General features: G+C 41.0%; 1 protein-coding gene across 1 annotated transcript; it reads right to left on the minus strand.

Moving 5' to 3' along the window:
• Positions 1–1,634: 1,634 nt before the first annotated feature.
• On the minus strand, positions 1,635–20,680 carry DCK (deoxycytidine kinase). Its single transcript, XM_084625784.1, has 7 exons — positions 20,311–20,680; positions 17,327–17,442; positions 12,386–12,579; positions 11,025–11,172; positions 6,823–6,938; positions 6,127–6,226; positions 1,635–3,115 (listed from the first exon to the last, which is right to left on the minus strand). Exons 1-7 carry the CDS (start codon positions 20,378–20,380, stop codon positions 3,089–3,091), a joined length of 771 nt encoding a protein of 256 aa, XP_084481910.1. The 5' UTR covers positions 20,381–20,680; the 3' UTR covers positions 1,635–3,088.
• Between the last annotated feature and the right edge of the window lie 1,592 nt (positions 20,681–22,272).

Raw genomic sequence — 22,272 nt, forward strand, 5'->3', positions numbered from 1 at the left:
TTAAATCTTAATTAAATGTTTTTAGCTTTGACGGCATCATTTCATTGTGCGGTGTGGTATAACTGTTAGTCCCTGCCTGGGAATTGCATTTTGGAAGGGACAGGATGCCATGACAGAGAGGAGCAAGAAGAGAGAGCAACACTCAATCAGGCACCTACCCTCTGCTGTCAGGTTCAAGCTTAAAATTCCTTACAGTTTATGAGGAAAAAATAGAAAACTAGTTGGTAAAGCCAAGATTTTTAGAAACAGGAGACTAAAGTTAGGATCCTATATGTCACCTGATTTTCACAAGTGCTGAGCACCCAATAGCTGCCCATGAAATCAAGGTAAGCTCTGATAGTCAAAACATTTGAATATCAGTTCACTTAGGTGTGTAAATATGTTTTGAAAATCTTGGTGTAAGATTCCAGGGAACAGCCTGATGGAAATCCTTGAAAACATTAATGGAAAACACACTCTGCAGTCTCTCAAAACCAATATTTAATACAAATTAGTGGATCCATTTTTTCAAAATATCCTTAAAAAGTAAACCTTTTTTCACCCACTTCCCCAATTCCACTAACACAAAGCTGACTGTGTAAATGTAAGAAAGTATGTTGTGACATACCAGATTGTTTTTTCCAGCATGAAAGGGTATATTAATTCCATTGTTTAATAATGGTACTACAATAGACTCCATAGCCTCAAATCAGGATCTACACCCTGTCATACGCAGTACTATACGCTCACCTGAATACATATCTCTGCTCTGAAGAGCTCTCAGTAAGGTAAGTGAAACAAAAAGGGAGAAGTTACATACACACAATTTTTAATCATAAAATCCAGCAGGGCTCTAAGTGTTAACCTCAGCTGAGACCGAGGATTGATTGGAGACAGAGACTGAATCATCCTTGCATTGTTAGAGATGGCCCCTCTAAGGTCAGTGTTGAGGCACAGACAGTACAGTGTAGGCAAATTTGATCTGCTGCTGTTTGTGCTGCATCTATCCTATGCACTAATAACCTCACATTCCAGCGCTGTCAGTCCAGCTACTACCAAAGCCCTAAAATAGTCTTATGTTCACAGTAATTAAAACTGTCCTTATAAGTTGCAGAGACTTTCTCCTGTGAATTCATACTTGGCTTTCAGTAATTTTGTATTGCGTTCTGGAACTGGTTGCATACAATCTCCCCCAGAAATCTGATGTAATCTGTGATGTGTTTGAAAAATATTAATTATAACTTGGACCTGCTGATAACATGAAGATCTTAATTATCATAAGATTTTAAACAATGCTCACATGATCACACCAAAGTATTAAATCCTGGCAGCTGAAACCTAACGGATAATTGCAACTTGCTTAAAAATAGGTTGCTAGTGTCTGGTGTAGATTTGGCAAGAATATTTTCAAGGTTTCTGTTGCATGTTTAATTAAATCTGAACTGAATCTTCATCAATGTCAGACACTGGCTTTATATAAACTCAGTTTCTGGAGCTAAGATCTTAGAATGTCTTTCCTTTTGCCTCTGCAGTCCTGGACAAGTCTGGAAAAAATATGGAATTAGTAATTCATTTTCCATATTTTCCCATGTGTGGGAAATCTAGACTCAGTAACACAATATTTAAAAAAATGTAGTAAATTTATATCCTCCAAGAATTTGACATATATTGACATCAGCTCAGCTCTTGTATGAATATTACATATCGCCAATCTACGCACAACTGTTACACGATACTGAAAGCCAACAATTTTAATAAGTGCAAAAAAGTTTCTATCCATTTTTATTTTTCAAACATCATTCTAGTCACACAGTATGAGATTCTATCTCCAAATTGACAGGGAACATGAGCACCATTATAATAAAATCCTATGACAACAGAATATTTGCATTCAAAAGCCAAGTGTATAATTACATATTGAGAAAAAGTATTGAATGCAAAACAATACAGCACAAAATACAGTACATATTTCAAGATGTGTGTACTAAATGGTTGATGATGTTTTCAGAATTTGAAAGAAAAATCACCATTACAAAGATCAGTGCATTAAAATAGTGGTTGCTCCACAAAGTTCTCCCTTTTTCATTGCAGAAAAACCAACAGTTAACCAGAGAAGAAATTAAAACAGCAGGAGATTGCTAGGTAAGAACAATGTAACTCCCACCATGACAACATTTAAAAGTCTATTCACATCACATTTAAAAACACAATTTAAAACCTAAAGACAGCTTACATAGTTTTACCTTCTATTTCAGCATTCAACAAGTGGATGCTGGTCTCCACAGAAAAAAAAAGGATTTACTGGCTACCAAAAACAGATTCCTAAATTTCAGATGGAAATTATCCAATATGAAAAATAATTTATACAGATCTTATAACTTTGTATAGGAAATGTTATAAAACAAAAAGAACAAGCGCTAACAGATGGAAACTCTCAAATACCTTAATTTACAAAATGACACAAAAATGGCAGACACCGAAGTTTGTTGAAGGAGCATTGTACTTAAGGTTTGGTTTTTGATCCAACTCATTCTGGGCAAAGCCCCACCAATCTCCTGGAATTATCAAAACACATTTTTGTATTTTGATGTATGGGACTTTATGTAAATTAATTCCCTCATCAGCAGAAATCCCTTCCCCTCAATATCCTCTTCCCGTAATTGGGAAGAACCTGCTAAAGAATGTACAACTTCCCTTGCAGACTCTCAAATTCCACTGAAAAATACAGGAGACCAGCTCTGATAAAACCCCTAACTACATGGGAATTAAATACAAATTAGGGACAAAATAGGAAGAGTGCTCTATGGGAATTTATTACTCTAATCAGAAACAGGAGTAGTAATTAAGGTCTCCTGGGACTCTTTGTAGCGTTGGGTAACTTGTAAATTGTTCTCTATAACACTGAACAGGCCCACTGGTTTATGAAAATAATCTATACATAAATTTTGTAAAACAAATATCACAAAGTGTGTTTGTTCCTCACAATTTGTTAAAGCAACGACACTGAACCCCTCCTCTTCAGACACCTTATAAGAAAGCCGAATTTGAACCCAAGCTCTGATCTCACAGATGTTTGGAACAGTTTGATTCTGTTTGCTCTTCAAAAGGATTATAAAGTGCTCAAAAATTTCTTGACCTGCAAAAGAAGCAAATATTTTGAATCAAATGAAGTGTATTTATGAAACAGATCTATGAGAAGTGACTTTTCACCTCTCTACTGCCTTATACCGTACAAGGTGTAATTACTGGGTGAAATAAAATCCCATGACAAAGCATGTGATTTTGTGGCCAGAGCTGCAGAAAGCCACGATTCCTGAAGTTCAGTAGGTGAAGAACCCTAGGTAGCCACACATTGTACTGATGTGGAATTCTTCAGTGCTTCTAAGACATGTGAAAACTGTCCTAAACTGCAACAAGATTCTTTAAGATTACATCTAAAGTTGTTACAGAAGGTGAGCAGTTTCAACATGTATATAAAAGTTCAGAAAATAAACATTCCAAATATATGAACACAAATGAGCTCCTATGCAGCTATTTGAGAATTTGCTCTTCAGCATTAGAGACACAGTAGAACCTGAGATTTATGAACACCAGAGTTACGAAATAACCAATCAACCACACACCTCATTTGAACTGGAAGTACATAATCAGGCAGCAGCAGAGACACTCCCCTTCCACCCCCCCCAAAAGAGCACAAATACAATACAGTGAACTACTAAAAAATAAAGGGAAAGCAGCATTTTTCTTCTGTATAGTAAAGTTTCGTACATCACCTGCACTACATCAGTCACCTCTGTACGCCTTCTGATCTCCTCATTCGGTATGTGATCATGGAGCAATATCTTACACATTCGCCTTTCCATTGCTCTCTGGGTGACAGCGAATTTTTTCTTCCCTCACTTTCATCGTTGACCAGTTTTCCGCTCCATACAGCGCTGCTGGCAGAACAGTGGAATTAAATAGTTCTTTCATTTTCTTCATGGGCAGCTCATCATCCATTAGATACAAGCATTAGAGAAGGCGTACAGAGGTGACCGATGTAGTGCAGGTGATGGGCGGGTCATGTAGTCCGCAGGCAAGACAATAGGTGGACAACCCACATTAGTGACTGGATCCCCAGAGATCACAAATGACCGCTGGGCAGACCAAAAACGCGCTGGGCTGATCCCATGACAAAATTGTTTGGCCAGAAATAGAAAGAATGTGCTTGCAACAAAATGGAATGGTGGAGCGTCAACTTGCGTTCGTGGAGGGACAGACGAGGACAAGCCAGACAAAGAAAGAAAGTAAAGCTTCAGAGCTGTATTAAGTCAATGTTCAGCTGTAAACTTTTGACAGAACAACCATAACATTTTGTTCAAAGTTACGAATAACACATTCCTGAGGTGTTCATAAATCTGAGGCTCTACTGTATGCAAAAACAACTAAGAAGATCCCTAGCAAAAGCTTAGGACACTTTAAGATGTGTGTCCAATGGCTTGACTCTGCAGCAGAGTCTCAGTGCTATGCAGGAAATGGGTTGAATTCCAGTTCCTAGTCTCTTTCCCCCTGGGCTGGTGAGGAAGCATATTCAATCACTACAGTCAGGGTGTTTTAGGTTGCTCAGTCATGTAACAAGCTCTAAACCAGAGGCGGGCAAACTACGGCTTGTGGGCCACATCTGGCCCACAGGGCCCCTGAGGCTCCCGGCCGGGGAGGCTAGCCCCCAGACCCTACCCCGCAGCCTCAGCTTGCCTCACCGCCAGCGCTCTGACCCACTGCTCCTGCTGGGCCGGTGTGTGTGTGTGTGTGTGTGGATAGAGGGTGGGGGCCAGGCTGTTTGGGGAGGCACAGCCTTCCCTACCCGGCCCTCCATACAGTTTTGCAACCCAGATGTGACCCTCGGGCCAAAGAGTTTGCCCAACCCTGCTCTAAAGTCATCAGAGACCATGCAGGCTATTTTAACAGGTAAATGACCTTATTTCCTAATGGATAAACCAAGACCAAAGGGTAAGTCACCTTGTGAGGTAAACAAATTATTTCTCAGAGAAACTGGACAAGCCTTACTGCAGTGTGAAATAAATATTACTAGCAAAATTTAAAGACAATATAAAAGTATCTGAGCTACTGAACATTTACTGAAATGGCTATGAACTAACTGGCCAACACCACACAAGAACAATTAATATCCAAGTGAAAGTTCAACTTGTTGGCCTAGAGTAGAAAAATTATCCCTTTAGCATTAGCTTAGAAATAGACCAGATTGATGTAACAAAACCCTTAGTTTAATTTCTCCCTTAAAACTACTCAAAGAAATATATTTGATCCAAAAATGCAATAGCTCCATTTTATATTCCGCATCATTTCCCAAATAAATTGAGAAACTAAATTTGAAAAGCAGCCACTGTATTTGCACACCTACTAACTGCTTTTCAGAGGCATTTTTGTCTGCTTCTTTAACAAACATTTTGTAGTTGTGTATGACTGGAGTAGAACGGCAGCAACATAAGAACAGTTTCTCTCTGTCAAGAACACACAAGATTATTTAACCAGTGTAACATCAAGCTGGAAAATCATTTACACAAGAAGAAAACTGGATTGTTTAATGTTTAAGAAACATGCTTAATGTGTAAACAGTGAAGTATGTTTTATGATTTTATATATCTCCTCCCTGCATTAGTAGTTTTATTTTTTAATTACAGTCTTTCAATGGGCTTGTATACTGCCAGTGTCACAAATAAGATTTATATATTTACTAAAAATTTTCCTTTCTCCAAATAGTGAAATCCACAGAGCCTACAGTGCGTCTTCTCTCTGCTTGCTGCTTTGGGTCAGAACTCTGACATGTTAGTTACTGAATCAAAGTGGTGATAGTAGTGGGTTGAATGGAGGAGTGATTCGTATTGCTCAGAGACTCTAGATGCATATATTTGTGCACGTACATGCACTCACACACACAGAGGCAGTTCCAGTGGTGGTCTCAAATGTGCCTTAAAAAAAGCTTTAGGTTAAATATTGCACAGAAAAGTTATGGTGAGAGATGGTTTTGAAGTTACAGACTGCTGTTCCAAAGTACATAGTTTTCTTTGAACATAAATGTGATCTTGTATTGAATGTTTATCAACATGTTTAAATAGCAAAAAGGTGGTATTTCTTGTTAAGTTTTACCTTTTCAATCATATTTTCATACTGGTCTTTGTTGCCTTTGAAATCTTCATTAACATCCAGTGTTAAGATGGGTACTTCTTCCAAGTATTCAAAATCCGTTCTATATAGAAATAGGGGTGTAGGAATAGGAAAAGGAGAGAAATTATATTAATTGCAAAGTAAATATAAATCAAGTTTTCATCACAGCAATCTTAACAATGAAAATCTCCCAGATTGGGAGAACTGCAGCGCTTAATAAATTATATCCTTAATTTTTAAATACAGGACCCTAAAGCTAGATTCCTTGGTTAGGGTCCTAAATAAATAACCTCGAATTTACAGTGTGCTGAGTGACCAGCATCTCCAAGTGACTTCAGTAATGTCCAGGCTATGTATCCCATTGAGCTCAGTTCTGCAAACTGCTAAATGCTCTCAGCTCTAGCTGAGTTGAACATGAATTGAAGGGCATCCTGGACCCCCAAATAATGTTCAACACCCTGTGAAACTGAGCCCAATAAGACATTTTCAGATATAGTTATAAGAGACCCAAATACATAAGATACTTGATTTTTAAAAGCCATCATGGTTTGACATTTTCAAGGACAACTGAAGTCTTATTTGAAACCGTGGGGAAGACACCGGCAAACACCTTCACTATCAGATGTTTCCAGATATGCGTTAGTCACCAAAAAATAAATAAATAAATAATAAGCCTACCGTAATGTTCTATGCTGAAGCCAGCTTTCATGTTTGTAGTGAAGTTTCTCCAGATATTCAATAGGAATTTCTTGTTCTTCATCTCTTCCACGCAAGTAAATCCTATTTAAGCATTTCTAAAAGCAGAAAGAAAAAAAGTAGACCAATTTACAAGAGAAGAATTAAAGTCCAATTTATTTTCAACTCCCTGAAGCTTTTTTTAAAAAAAAAAAAAAAAAAAAAAAAAAAAAAAGCCCAATACCCTACACTCTTAGCAAAGATTGCCACCCTTTCACTAGTGAGTGAGTTTTGGGAGTACAGAAAGATTCTTCCACGTTTAGCTAATGGAGGCCAATGACATGTTGTTGGTTAACTGGCAAAAAAATGGTAAAAAAACAATACAAGAGAAACTTTGCATCAGTTCTTCAACATTGGCACTTAAAGGTTCACTTGATTATTGAAAACAACATAAAAAGCTTTGTTGTGGAGCCATGTTCCCAGTCAATTATGTCCTTTTATTGGGAAATCTGAACAACTATTCTTGAGAATTATTGTTGCCTTTGTGGACTCAAAAATTCAAAAGGTAAATCTTTCACTTAAAGACAATATAAAAAACAAAAGTTCAAGTTCATCCTGAAACTCCAGTACACTAATAAAAAAGTTTATTTTTCTGTATTCCATACAATAAGGATGTGATGCGTAAAGGGGCAGGTTCAATTAAAAGTTCCAACAACATTTTTTTCATTTTTCAGACTTTGTGATATGTAGAAAAGTTTTATTGCTGACTTTTATTAAAAAAAGGTATTTACATATATTACTTTGCACTTATGGCACCTTGTATCAGAAGATAACAAAGAGTATTGAAAATGTTAAAGTTCACAATGCCCTGAGATTATTTTTATAATCTTTTATGGTAATGTGCAAAAGAGATGGGTTTGTGCCCTTTATTGCTTTACTATGGTGTACGAAGAGAGCCTGAACAGTTAAAATAAAAGGGAGAAGAAAATGGTCTCTATAGCATTAGAAACTCATGTCTTGTCTAGTTTCTGGAGAACGAGGATTCTGACATCAGACATGCTAAGAGCCTGGAAGAAAAGGAATTTTTAAGCAGCCTGTTTAAAACTTGTTTGTTTTGCTGACATCTACTTAATTCCAAAGGTTCATGAGCCCTTGGGAGAAATGGTGTCTCAGCAACCCCAAACACTCCAATGAAGGTGAGAGTTCAGAAAATGTCTCTGGAGCCCACCAAGAAGTCCTTTGGCAAAACAGGGGAAGACCAAACTTGAAATTCCTGATTTTTGTAAAATAAAAATATTCTTATTTTTCAACACACACCCCTTTTAGCTCTCTTTATAAATCATAAAACAGAATATAAGGGGCAAAAACTCAATTTAAAAAAAATACCCTTTATGAATTGAGAGCCAGGCACAGAGAAGTCAAATTTACAAACCAGCTTTGTGGGAGAGCCAGTAATAGAACCAAGAATTCTTGACTCTTGGTCAAGTACTTGGTCAAGTAGTTTGCCTATCACTCCTACTGTGAAGCTTGTCTATAGCTTATCTAAGTATCTACAGGTTTAAAGTAACATGTTCAAATAATTCAGGCCAAAACTTGAAATTTTCTTAAAATGCTAAGATTGAAAAACTCAGAAGAGAAAGTGTCAGTGGCTTGATTTTTGGTGGTGGTGATGGGGCAATTCAAACTTTTTATTTAGATATTACCCTATAGTAATAGAAACTCAAACACCACAGCATTATGCTAGTATGTTCAGTACAAGAAGTGCACTTGACTACATACATACATTGGTCTAAATACATTGTTCTAGCTGAATGAAATGCAAAAAGTCAACAGCATAAATAATGTAAAGTATATTGGATTTTTAAAGTTCTTTTGGTTTTAATAATCTAAAGTATTATCTGTAAGGATTTAAACATGTGTCTGTCTTTACGTTACAGTGTTCCTTTCACATTCTTATATATTTTTCACTTGGTTGTGTACTCACTGCAAACTCCGTAATTATGATCAGGAATGACAGTCTGAAGACCTTTTTTGTTATCTTTTCACAAGATGTAAACACACAAATTAGTCATACTTTAAAGGAACAAATAAAATTCAAGGCCAAAGATGAAAACATAACAGGGTGTGTGGGATTCAAAAGAATGAACACAGGGCTCTGCGATGTCATAACACTAGATGCCAAAAGCTAAGTACCTTTGATACAATGTGCACAAAGGGAAGGGCACTTATGTATTCCTTTACAATTACAGAGGGTGCAATATTTGCAAGAAAGATGTCTACTGTAAACTTATAATCTTTTTGTACATACTATAATATTCTTTATTTTTACAGGTATTATACTATTTATGAGGATATTATAATTTAAACTGAAGTTTAAACACTGGAATTTTCATGCTCCTCAATGCTAGTGTAGCTTTATACCCCGCCCCTTGCCCCAATCTAGCATAACTTGATCTTAGGAAGGGAGTAAATGTAAGGTGTTTGCCTTGTCAAAAAATAAGAGTCAGGAAAATTGAAGCATCCCCTGACACATCAGCACCACCTAGAGCAATCTTTAAACACACAGATGCAGGAAGACTTGCAAAGATGTGAAGAGCAGTCCCTAAGCTTTCCAGGAACATTAGACACGTTAAATTCTGCCTGAACAGGTGACCAGTTAGTCACACAATAGCTCCAAGTTCTTCTGTGGGCTTTGCTAAGGCCCACAGAAAGTGATCAAGCCAAATCTACACCATACCTTATATTTCTACCAAATACTCTATATAGTGAGAGTACCCCTCCATTCATGCAAATACTTTGACAATGCTCTTATCTACCCTTATCAAGAAATATGTCCCGGACTGGCATAGGATTCCAAGAATTCTTCCCCCAAGGAATAGTTACAGCAATAGCGGAAAAGTGCAATAAGGAAAGAGCAGCCCAACAGACTTAACTATGGTTAAGTGTTTATAGCAAAGGACTGGAAATTAGGACACCTGGGTACTATTCCTGGCTTTGCCTCTGACTTTGACCTTAGACAAGTTGCTTATGGCCATACTTTCCCCTTGTCACAGAACAGATGGGCCTATAATCAAAGTCAAAAAGGTAAACAGCTACATGGCATCATATGGGAGCAAGCAGCCTTGACCATTCTCTCCATGCCAGTGACAATCACTGAATACAGTATGCACCCAGGCAAAAGAAAAGGAGTCAGGAACAGGCCACCTTGCACAGTGAATGTCCTTTCTCAAGGCAGCAGTAAAGATATTTGCATTGGAAATTATTACTGACGAGGGCTGGTAATAAAAAGTGTCAAAACTATACTGACAGAAAATAGGAAAATTTGAAACCCATCCCTCCCCAAACCCAGGTTTTCCAAACAGCTTTTAACTTTGACTATATCAGCAACAGCTACACCTACATATCACATGAACCACATCAGAAAGGACAAGAACCTGAATACCAGAGAACCTATGGCAAACAAGGCAAACCGAGGCAGCAAGGCTTGCATTGGTATGGGCTTCAGAATGATTGAGAGCCAGAAAGAGGCACTTCTGATACTCATCTGTGACCCAAAAATCCATGGAATTTCCACTGTTTTTCCATTGTAATCTCCATTCAGTGTGTGGATTTTAGTACATTGCTCCCTGCCCACTAGTCCTGTGTTCTTTTGGGCAAAGTGGCTGAGCTCTGAATCCAAGTCATCTTACCTTCTCAGGCAGAACAGCTATATTGTCTCCTTAATCTCTTTATGCTTCAGTTTTCTTTATCTGTAAAGAATATCATCTCACAGGAACATGTGAGGCTTTACTAATGTACGTAAAGCACTTTGAGATCCTTGATATAAATGGGCAAAATATTATTTCTAGGCATTTTCTTGGACAGAAGTCCACTTTCTCTGCCCCAACTTTATTTCCCAGACAGCTGTGTTGCCACTAGGTAACATGCCTGGTGTTGGTGTTTTAACATGAGCAGTCACAAGTTTATAAAGATTCTGATACAGACAGCTTGGGCTGAAGATTTGTTTGAACGTAACTGAGATTTCTCAAGAAAACAGTAGTTTTGTGGACACCTTAAAAATACACCACTTTCTATAGAGTATTAAAGAGTGCAACCTGGCAAAATAGTTCTAAACTCATGTAGGCAAAGATTTATAGGCAAGGCTCAGATTGGTCAATCTGATTGCACTCTCATTCTTGCTAAATTCATAAAGTTTTATTTCTCACCTCAGGAGTGGCTCTGAGATAAATGATTCCATCTAGTTGAAGGCTTTGACCAAACTGCTTATTCATCCATTCATGCCAATCTTGGTAAATCGTCCATTCGGTTTCATCCATGCAATCAGATTCATATAAGTTAGATGCAAAAATATACCTAAAACCCAAAAGATTGATCAAACAATGAGGAAATGTAAGTCATGTTATTTAAATATCCAGTTCAATATGCTCTGCCATATCTAGGAAAAAATGGATGAGCTACTTTTGTAGCCTGATTGATGTTTAGATTGCAAGAAACTCAATTATCCATGAATAATGTCGTTAAAACCTAACAGTTTTGTTCCACTGGCTCACCTGAAGGAGTCAGGTGATCTTATTACTAGATTGTATTTAACCCTTTGCTCTCTTTCTAGATGGCTGCAGTCTTGCCACCCATCTGGTCCCCTACCCCATGCTATTTCAGTTGCAGTTTCCCACAGAGTCATGCATAGCTGCCATGTTCAGGGTTCAGACATATGTTCTATTACCTCTCTGACAGGTTCACCACCTTTTGGAGACTGCAACAAGAGCATTTAGGACAGTACACCTAGCTCCTCCACTGAAGCACCATGGTAGTTGGCTAGGACTATCCTCGGGCACTATTAACCCCAAAACTGCAGACATGGGGCTCAATAGTGAAGTTCAACCCCCTGCAGCCAGAGACTGAAAGGTAAGACACTTAGGAGCAAATATAGAGCAGCTCTCAAAGAACATGGGAATAACAAAAGTTAGGGAGAAATAGAGAATTTGCTCTTCTTTCTCCCTTCAACTCTGCCCCCCTCCCTTTTTTTTAAGAGGACAGAAAATTACATATATTTAATATAATTTCATTAATACAACAAAGTTATTGTTTGAATTGGTAAAATGACCTCATTGTACAATAATATGGAGAGAAAGTGAACAATGGATCCACTAAAAGAAAAAGAGTACTTGTGGCACCTTAGAGACTAACCAATTTATTAGAGCATAAGCTTTCGTGAGCTACAGCTCACTTCCTCAGATGCATATCGTGGAAACTGCAGCAGGCTTTATATATACACAGAGAATATGAAACAATACCTACTCCCACCCCACTGTCCTGCTGGTAATAGCTTATCTAAAGTGATCATCAGGTGAGCCATTTCCAGCACAAATCCAGGTTTTCTCACCCTCCACCCCCCCACACAAATTCACTCTCCTGCTGGTGATAGCCCATGGATCCACTGATAATATCGTAAACTCACCAGAGCCAGTCACAAGCCACTGGTCCTTAAGTGCTTATGAAAGCTCATCTGCTTTCTAGTCATACAAGGATTCTAATACTCAGCCAAGTGTCCACATATTAAACATACCTGTCGCTATACACAGATCGCTCAAAGAAGACCACAGGGTTCTCCACCTCCCTGATTTTCCCATTAAGGGATTTGAGCTGAGCCCGGATTCTGCTCAGGCAGGCATACGTCTGGAAGGTGAAAGACCACCGGTCCGGTTTCTCATACATCATCTGAAGCACATTCCCTCCACTCTTCTGTGATGTCGTCAGCTCCTATTTTTAACAAAGTAAGTCACCCAATGATTATGGGGTCCAACTTATCTAAGTTACCTCTAAAATGCCCAAAATTGCTTATCATGACAAAATGGTGTAGTCTCTTTTTTCAGGCCTAGAATTGTCTCCAACTACTCTTAATCTCCATTTATAAGCGTGAGTGTCATTTGCACACATCTTAACTCCCTTCGTTGTGCTGAGAATTGCATCCTGCACTTCTCTGAGACCCCCTGCAACATTGGGGCACGGTGTATGAGAGCACAACCCAACTGTTTTTTATTTGGGAAAACACAGTTATGAACTGTGCAGCATTTTACCTTTATTCACCTATGGAGAAGATTTCATGCACGGGTTTGCAAGTCATATTCATATCAGGCACACTGCAAGGCGTGAGACACCAAAGGTCAAATGCCGCAAAACTTGAGTTAAATTCAGCAACCAATTATGTGTTTTGGACAAATAGTGTTCTGTTTTGGCACAGGCCTATATAAAGAAAATTACAAATTTTGTCTGGTCATAATCTTTGTACTGTGTGTAGGAAGCGGGGGTAGAGCGGAAAGGAGTGCCTTTGTTTTGTTTATGAAAAAAGTGGCTTTGATTTAACAAAGGTACAATTGAAAATAGACTATGTAATGTGGACATCAGAAAACTTACTAATGATAATAATTACTATTTTGCACTTCTGTAATCGCTTGCCTCTAAGGACTTTTATAAAATGAGTACATGGGCAATTTTTATAAACAGAGAAACTGAGGAGCAGACACTTCCCAACTCTGCCACTGACCTGTTGTGTGGCCTTGGGTAACTGACTCCCATGCCTGTATTCTAACCAGTAGAACACACAGCTCCCATTGGTCTTAAGGTGAGCATATAAATATATTTAATGTGCATGTATGCTCACCAATAACCTACACTATCCCAGAAGGCATACTTAATTCTGTCTCAGCACAGGGGGATGAACTAGTGACTTCTTGAGATTCCTTCCAGGGCTACATTTCTATTATAAACAGAAATATATCTGCTTAAGTTACACAATTAAGCAATATTAACTTTTCCTTTTAAACTTTCATTATTAATTAGTTGTAAAACTATTGTTAGATTGTTGACATTTCAGTTGTAAATTTCTCAGGCAAAAATGCTATATGTCAAAGCTAAACTGCACAGGATAATTTTATTATACGCAGCTGGTTTTTGGCTACAATTAAGTAACGTTACCACATCGATGGCCACAGATACCAATCCTTGACTTGAAATGGGCAATTAGAGGATCTCAACCATTATGAGCATTCATCTCATAAGAAGATAAGAATGACCATACTGAGTCAGACCAAAGGTCCATCCAGCCCAGTATCCTGTCTATCGGCAGTGGCCAATGCCAGGTGCCCCAGAAGGAGTGAACCTAACAGGTAATGATCTAGTGATCTCTCTCCTACCATCCATTTCCATCCTCTGACAAACAGAGGCTAGGGACACCATTCCTTGCCCATCCTGGCTAACAGCCAATAATAGACTTAACCGCCATGAATTTATCCAGTTCTCTTTTAAACCCTGTTATAGTCCTAGCCTTCACAACCACCTCAGGCAAGGAGTTCCACAGGTTGACTGTGCACTGAGTGAAGAAGAACTTCCTTTTATTTGTTTTAAACCTGTTACCCGTTAATTTCATTTGGTGGCCCCTAGTTCTTATATTATGGGAACAAGTAAATAACTTTTCCTTATTCACTTTCTCCACACCACTTATGATTTTATAGACTTCTATCATATTCTCCCCTTAGTCTCCTCTTTTCCAAGCTGAAAAGTCTAGCCTCTTTAATCTCTCCTCATATGGGACCCGTTCCAAACCCCTAATCATTTTAGTTGCCCTTTTCTGAACCTTTTCTAATGCCAGTATATCTTTTTTGAGATGAGGGGACCACATCTGTATGCAGTATTCAAGATGTGGGCGTACCATGGGTTTATATAAGGCAATAAGATATTTTCCATCTTATTCTCTATCCCTTTTTTAATGATTCCTAACATCCCGTTTGCTTTTTTGACTGCTGCTGCACACTGCGTGGACGTCTTCAGAGAACTATCCACGATGACTCCACGATCTTTCTCCTGATTAGTTGTAGCTAAATTAGCCCCCCATCATATCATATGTATAGTTGGGGTTATTCTTTCCAGTGTGCATTACTTTACATTTATCCACATTAAATTTCATTTGCCATTTTGTTGCCCAATCACTTAGTTTTGTGAAATCTTTTTGAAGTTCTTCACAGTCTACTTTGGTCTTAACTATCTTGAGCAGTTTAGTATCATCTGCAAACTTTGTCACCTCACTGTTTACCCCTTTCTCCAGATCATTTATGAATAAGTTGAACAGGATTGGTCCTAGGACTGATCCTTGGGGAACACCACTAGTTACCCCTCTCCATTCTGAAAATTTACCATTTATTCCTACCCTTTGCTCCCTGTCTTTTAACCAGTTCTCAATCCATAAAAGGATCTTCCCTCTTATCCCATGACAACTTAATTTACTTATGAGCCTTTGGTGAAGGACCTTGTCAAAGGCTTTCTGGAAATCTAAGTACACTATGTCCACTGGATCCCCCTTGTCCACATGTTTGTTGACCCCCTCAAAGAACTCTAACAGATTAGTAAGACATGGTCTCCCTTTACAGAAACCATGTTGACTTTCGCGCAACAATTTATGTTCTTCTATGTGTCTGACAATTTTATTCTTTACTATTGTTTCAACTAATTTGTCCGGTACAAACATTAGACTTACCAATCTGTAATTGCCAGGATCTCCAAAAACTTCTTCATTGCAACCCAAAAGGGCTGTGAAAAGTTGCTTGGTTTGGATGACCTAGTACAAGCACACACTTTTTGACCAATAAATGGTAGATGAGGCAAATGCCTTCACTGTTTAAAATTTTTGTTTAGTGCAGGGGTGGGCAAACTTTTTGGCCAGAGGGCCGCATCGGGTTTCTGAAATTGTATGGAGGGCCAGTTAGGGGACGTTGTGCGTCCCCAAACAGCCAGGCATGGCCCAACCCCGGCCCCGTATCTGACCCCTCCTGCTTCTCACCCCCCCCGGACCCCTGTCCCATCCACCCCCCGCTCTCTGTCCCCTGACCTCCTGCCCCAACTGCCCCCTGCCGCCCCATCCAACTCCCCCCTCTCCTTTCCGACTGCCCCCCTGCGACCCCTGCCCCCATCCACTCCCCCCTTCTCCTTGACCGTCCCCGGACTCCCTGTCCTACTCCCCCCACCCCATTTAACCCCCCCTTCCTGACAGCACCCCGGGACCCCTGCCACATCCAACCACCCCTTCTCCCTGTCCCCTGACTTACCCCAGAACGCCTGCCCCTGACTGCCCCCCGCCGCCCCATCCAATCCCCCCCTCGGATCCCATCTCCATTCAACCACCCTGTTCCCCGCCCTCTGACAGCCCAGACCCCTATCCACACCCCTGCTCTCTATTCAATCCCCCCACTCCCTGCCTCCTTATCCCGCTGCCTGGAGCGCTGGTGGTGCGGCTGCACCAGGACAGGCAGCCACGCTGCACAGCACAGAGCCCCGGGTCAGGCCAGGCTCTGCAGCTGCGCTGCCCCAGGAGCTTGCTGCTCCGCCGCCCGGAGCACGGCACTGGCAGTGCAGTGAGCTGAGGCTGCAGGGAAGGGGGACCAGCTGGGGAGGGCTGGGGGCGAGCCTCCCAGGCCAGGAGCTCAGGGGCCGGGGGCTGTGGTTTGCCCACCTCTGGTTTAGTGTGTCAAAATACATTGTACTATTTTTTACATTTAAAAAAGTTCCTTTGTGGCTCAGTGATAGCACTACTGTGCACAGACATCATGACTTGTGCCCTTAGGTGGCAGCCATGAAGCAAGCTGAAATAGTTATAGATCCAGGTTTAGAATACAAATATCAAAATCGAAACCAGATTATATAAACAATTTAATCAGCAGCTCACATTCTTTTCCCAAAGGTTTCAGAAGATATCTCCTGGGACATCTGAACTATTCTATGTTTTCTTCACAGAGATATATTATCAAATCTGAGCTATGTCTTTCCAGTACTTCCTTGTCATGTTTTAGGCTATGGCTACAGTACACAACTTTTAGTGACATGGCTGTGCTGCTGTTTGTCAGCAGGAGAGAGCTCTCCTGCTTGACAAAAAACTTCCACCCCCAAGAGCGACAGTTCTCCTGCCGACAAAGCGCTGTTCACACCAGTGCTTTTTGTCTGTAAAACTTTTGTCATTCGGGGGGGTGTGTTTTTTTTAACAACCCTGAATGACAAAAGTTTTGCTGATGAAGTGCCAGTATAGACAAAGCCAGTGGTGCTCAAGTGGGAGAGGCCGTGCAAGCAAGGACTGGCATTTTTCCAATATTTGTGCCGATTAGGTGTAAATGGTGTTTACTCTGCAATACACTTGTAAGTCTGGCCGAAAGGATTACTACACTCCCCATACCTACTTTGTCTTAAACATGCACGAGTGTAAACACACATTCCATTTGAGCATCACAAGGTTGTTTAATAAGGGTCAAAGCCTACAAAGGTGAAAGGAATCCAAATGAATATGATGAGAGTTGATTAAACTGTTACTATTCCAGGTATATATATACACACAGATCATATTTTTATTATTGTTTTATTAGATTAGAAGAGGCCTTGATCCCAAAGATGCAGTTTCTCCTTGCTCAATAATGGGCAAATAATATGAAATACTAATCTCAATAAAAGTCAAAGGCTATCATCATACCTCATAATCCTCTTGGCAGCTTTGAACATTGCACCATCTTTCTACAGGCTCAGGAACAACTTCCCATTCCTGGGTAACTTGTTTGAGAATATTCACAAATGTTGATTTTCCTGCAGCTGTTGGAAAAGAGAACAATAAATACATCTGTCAGAAAGTAATGGAAGTGGTTAATTGTTAGCCACTAGATACTCCGTTTTCCAGGTTCCATCAAATGCAACCTCCACTTCCCATGCATCACTGGCTTCATGAGAAGACCTCCCCAGTACATTCTCCTCCTGCAGTATTACAGCATCCATACGTAGATTAGGCCTTGGAACAAGGCCAATGAGATCAATTGAATCTTTTTCCCTTGCCCGTAACAACCATCAGTTGTATAATATTTTCTGTAAATATAATATTTTCTGTAAAATTTCTGAAAATATAATCTGACCCTGACCTCGTGTGCAGACTATATTCTATAGCAGAGTAGCAGAAGCATGCTAGAACATATTAAACAGGGAACCTAATGATTATGGGATGTTTATTGTGGAGCTAAAACAAGGGAAAAAAGTTGACATTAAATACTTCACTATATTAGTCACCTGGAATGAAGTGCTATACTTAATGCCACAGAACAATTTTCACTAATAACTTTTGAATTATTCATAACTTTCTGGAAAAATTAATGATTGCTAAGCAAAGATAATAGTTTCAGAAAAAATTTTTCACCATTTTTCTATATGGGTGAAAAAACTTCTCGCTATTGTCAAACTTCCCCCCCTCCCAAAGAATGGATGAACATTAAACTTAGTACATGAATTATCCTCACTAAGCAAGTCTGAAAAACTGGACATTAAGTTATTAATGAATGGAAACAGGCAATTGTGCATGCACTGCAGAAAATTTTAAGTCTGAATGCTTGAATCTAGGAATGAACTGTTAAGTGAGTTCTTTTGTAAGTGCCCATGTAATGTAAGTTATTAGCAGCTTAAGTTCATATCCTATACAATACTAGGTATGGCAACATAGACAAACTATTGTGGCTGTAGACTTTAAAATATAAATCAGAAAATGCAGAAGTTTAACTGTGTGCATTTGTCAGTGTGACAATGTTTTCTATCAATACACCCATGTGCCTCAAGATGCTTCGACCTTGTCTTCTACTTGAGAAAAAAATTTAAACCAAGGGCTCCCCCTACAGTTTACTTCCAGCAACTAATATGGGTTAAAAAAACTATAACCGTCTTGTTTTCATTATTTTAACATGGGTTAGTTTAACATGGGTTAAAAATACACCTTTTCCCTAGTAAAGACAATCTTGGTCTATGTTAGTATTCTAGGTGAAGTGACATTTAGGTACTACTGACACATCCTACTTCATCTTTTTGTTTAGTTAACTTTTAAAAGTAAATTTAACTTCTCAGAGTGTACCACCTAATTTTTCTTCTAACTTATTTTAGGCAAGAAAGCAAGCTTTTAATTAAGAAATTTAAAGGCAACTGGTGATCTCCCTGGTAAAGTTACAAAGGCACCATCGTGTCATTTGTCTCCCCACAAGGAGCGTCAGTTACAAAGCCAGTAGATTAGTCTGCCACAAAGCAAAAGAATGGAGTGTTTCAAAACAAACAAAAAAAAGTACATTAAGATGAGAATAAATAAAGCTACCAAGAGCTGGAGGAGCAATAGATCAGTGAAGTGGTACGAACCATGGGAAATTCTGATCTCAATTCCTACATGGCACTCTGGGGCCAAAAACGTTTAGCTCATCCTGTCACTGAACAACCTGAGGCACTCCCCGGCCTTCAGAGCAAGTTAAACTGGTTTCTTTTCACTAGTATAAAATAAAATAGCATAGAATATCCTGAGAAACAATAAAAGTCAGGAGACTAGTTTGGAGAAGGAGATAGTGATAATTATTTACCAGGATTAAAAAGGAACTAAAGGGACTTGAGCTGATCATGTCTGCTTGCACAAACATTTCTGATGCCCTAACTCATAAAACAAAAATCTGGCAAGAATACTACAGAAAGAAATACATTTGTTCAAACCAGGAACTTGAATAGAGTAAAGGATAACATCTTCAGTATTGCAATCCAGTACTTGTAACACTACTAGCAACTTCCCAAGTTACTTCCTGCTTTGTTTTCCTGATGTATATTCTTGTTAGATCAGATTTCCTAACCTAAGGGCTTGCTTCAGCAGGGAAACTGACAGGAATAGCTGACATGAAGCTCTGTGTGAGCTTGAAAGCTTTTTTCTCTCACCAGCTGAAGTTGGTCCAATAAAAATATTATCTCACCCGCCTTGCTTCTCTGAATATCTTGGGACCAACAGGGCTACCGCACCACAATAGGACCAGCTACTGTGGAATAAGCTGAGCTCCCCGTGTGGCCACTCTATTGCAGACTGAAAATCGCTTTAATTCAGAGCAGTTGCGTGGACACGGGGAGCTGGTCCAGACCATTTCCCAAACGTAGCCAGCTCCCCAGGGATGTGGAAAGGGTCAATCTTTGTAAAGCGCTGTGAAGACACACAACGGAAACCACTGCCGTGGCATGGGTGTGTTTTCAGCATGCCCGGTAGGAACAGCCGAGGCAAAGCGGGGAAGTGCGGCAGAAGTCCCCGTCCAGGCCAGTCCCCAGCAGGGCGTCACAGCCACGGGCAGAGCTGCCTTCTCCCCATGGCTGAGGGCCGTTGGCAGGCAGCGCTCGGGTTTGCGGGCAGGGAAAGGGCACGCTCCGGGCTCGGAGGGCAGTGGCGACCTAGGGCACAACCAGCTGCCGGGCGGGCTCGGAAGGAGGCTCCCTGGGCGGGTGATCCCAGGGCGGCAGCGGCTGGCCCAGCCGCCGGGACAGGAGGCTGGCCCGGCAGGTCCCGGCGCTTCCCGCCAAGGGATGGCGGTAGGTCACCTCAGGGGAGGGCGGGAGAGGTGAGGAACGGCGGCGCCTCAGCGCTGGTCCCGGAGGGGCCAGGGCCAGGGCCAGGGCCGCGCGGCGGGATCTCACCGATGTTGCCCTCTATGGCGATCTTCTTGATGCCGCTCTGGGCCCGGCTGCGCTTGGGGGGGGTGGCCATGGAGACGCTGCTGCTGCTGCCGCCGCCGCGCGAGCCGGGTGGATGCTGCTGGCCCTCAGCGGGTGCTCTCGCGCGCTCGCCGGTTGCCGCGTTCGAATTTGGCGCGCGGGGCTCGGGCGGTAGTCAGAGACTGCGGTGACGTCACTAGCACGTCTCGCACCGGTCCCTCAGCGGGACAAAAGGTCGGCCCGCTGTTCCCGCGACAGGCCGTATGGGTGCCCGCCAGGGCCAAGGCCTGTCAGCGAGTGAAACGGCCCCGCCTCTGCTTTGGCTCGTGGGCTGTTTGGCGGAGGAAGGGCACGTAAACGGCTTCCTCCCTCCTCCAGCCCCGGACAGCACACGAGCGAAAATCAATCGATTACAGAGCGACGGAGGCAGGGAAGCTGCTGAGCGCCGAGCGTGTCAATCACTGAATGACAGGTTTCAGAGTAACAGCCGTGTTAGTCTGTATTCGCAAAAAAGAAAAGGAGGACTTGTGGCACCTTAGAGACTAACCAATTTATTTGAGCATGAGCTTTCGTGAGCTACAGCTCACTTCCTCAGATGCATGCCGTGGAAACTGCAGCAGACTTTATTTATACACAGAGAATATGAAAAAATACCTCCTCCCACCCCACTGTCCTGCTGGTAATAGCTTATCTAAAGTGATCATCAGGTTGGGCCATTTCCAGCACAAATCCAGGTTTTCTCACCCTCCACCCCCCCACACAAATTCACTCTCCTGCTGGTGATAGCCCATCCAAAGTGACAACTCTTTACACAATGTGCATGATAATTAAGTTGGGCCATTTCCTGCACAAATCCAGGTTCTCTCACCCCCTCACCCCCCTCCCAAAAACCACACACACAAACTCACTATCCTGCTGGTAATAGCTCATCCAAAGTGACCATTCTCCCTACAATGTGCATAATTAAGGTGGGCCATTTCCAGCACAAATCCAGGTTTTCTCACCCCCCACCCCACCCCCATACACACACAAACTCACTCTCCTGCTGGTAATAGCTCACCCAAACTGACCACTCTCCAAGTTTAAATCCCAGTTAAACCAGAACATCTGGGGGGGAGGGGGGGAGGAAAAAACAAGAGGAAATAGGCTACCTTGCATAATGACTTAGCCACTCCCAGTCTCTATTTAAGCCTAAATTAATAGTATCTAATTTGCAAATGAATTCCAATTCAGCAGTTTCTCGCTGGAGTCTGGATTTGAAGTTTTTTTGTTTTAAGATAGCGACCTTCATGTCTGTGATTGCGTGACCAGAGAGATTGAAGTGTTCTCCGACTGGTTTATGAATGTTACAATTCTTGACATCTGATTTGTGTCCATTTATTCTTTTACGTAGAGACTGAAGAAAATAACAGAACGCCACTAGCCGTCACCTTCAGCCCCCAACTAAAACCCCTCCAACGCATTATTAAGGATCTACAACCTATCCTAAAGGATGACCCAACACTCTCACAAATCTTGGGAGACAGGCCAGTCCTTGCCTACAGACAGCCCCGCAACCTGAAGCAAATACTCACCAACAACCACATACCACACAACAGAACCACTAACCCAGGAACTTATCCTTGCAACAAAGCCCGTTGCCAATTGTGCCCACATATGTATTCAGGGGACACCATCACAGGGCCTAATAACATCAGCCACACTATCAGAGGCTTGTATACCTGCACATACACCAATGTGATATATGCCATCATGTGCCAGCAATGCCCCTCTGCCATGTACATTGGTCAAACTGGACAGTCTCTACGTAAAAGAATAAATGGACACAAATCAGATGTCAAGAATTGTAACATTCATAAACCAGTCGGAGAACACTTCAATCTCTCTGGTCACGCAATCACAGACATGAAGGTCGCTATCTTAAAACAAAAAAACTTCAAATCC

Source organism: Lepidochelys olivacea (genome assembly GCF_965140295.1).
Source record: "Lepidochelys olivacea isolate rLepOli2 genome assembly, chromosome: 4".
Classification (NCBI taxonomy): Eukaryota; Metazoa; Chordata; order Testudines; family Cheloniidae; genus Lepidochelys; species Lepidochelys olivacea.

Coding starts and splice junctions, on each gene's coding strand:
- DCK (XM_084625784.1), bottom strand. CDS start 20,380: ATGGCCACCCCCCCCAAGCGCAGCCGGGCCCAGAGCGGCATCAAGAAG. Junction 12,580..17,326: donor GCTGCCAAGAGGATTATGAG/GTATGATGATAG, acceptor TGTTAAAAATAG/GAGCTGACGACATCACAGAA. Junction 6,227..6,822: donor CTTCAGCATAGAACATTACG/GTAGGCTTATTA, acceptor ATTTCTATATAG/AACGGATTTTGAATACTTGG.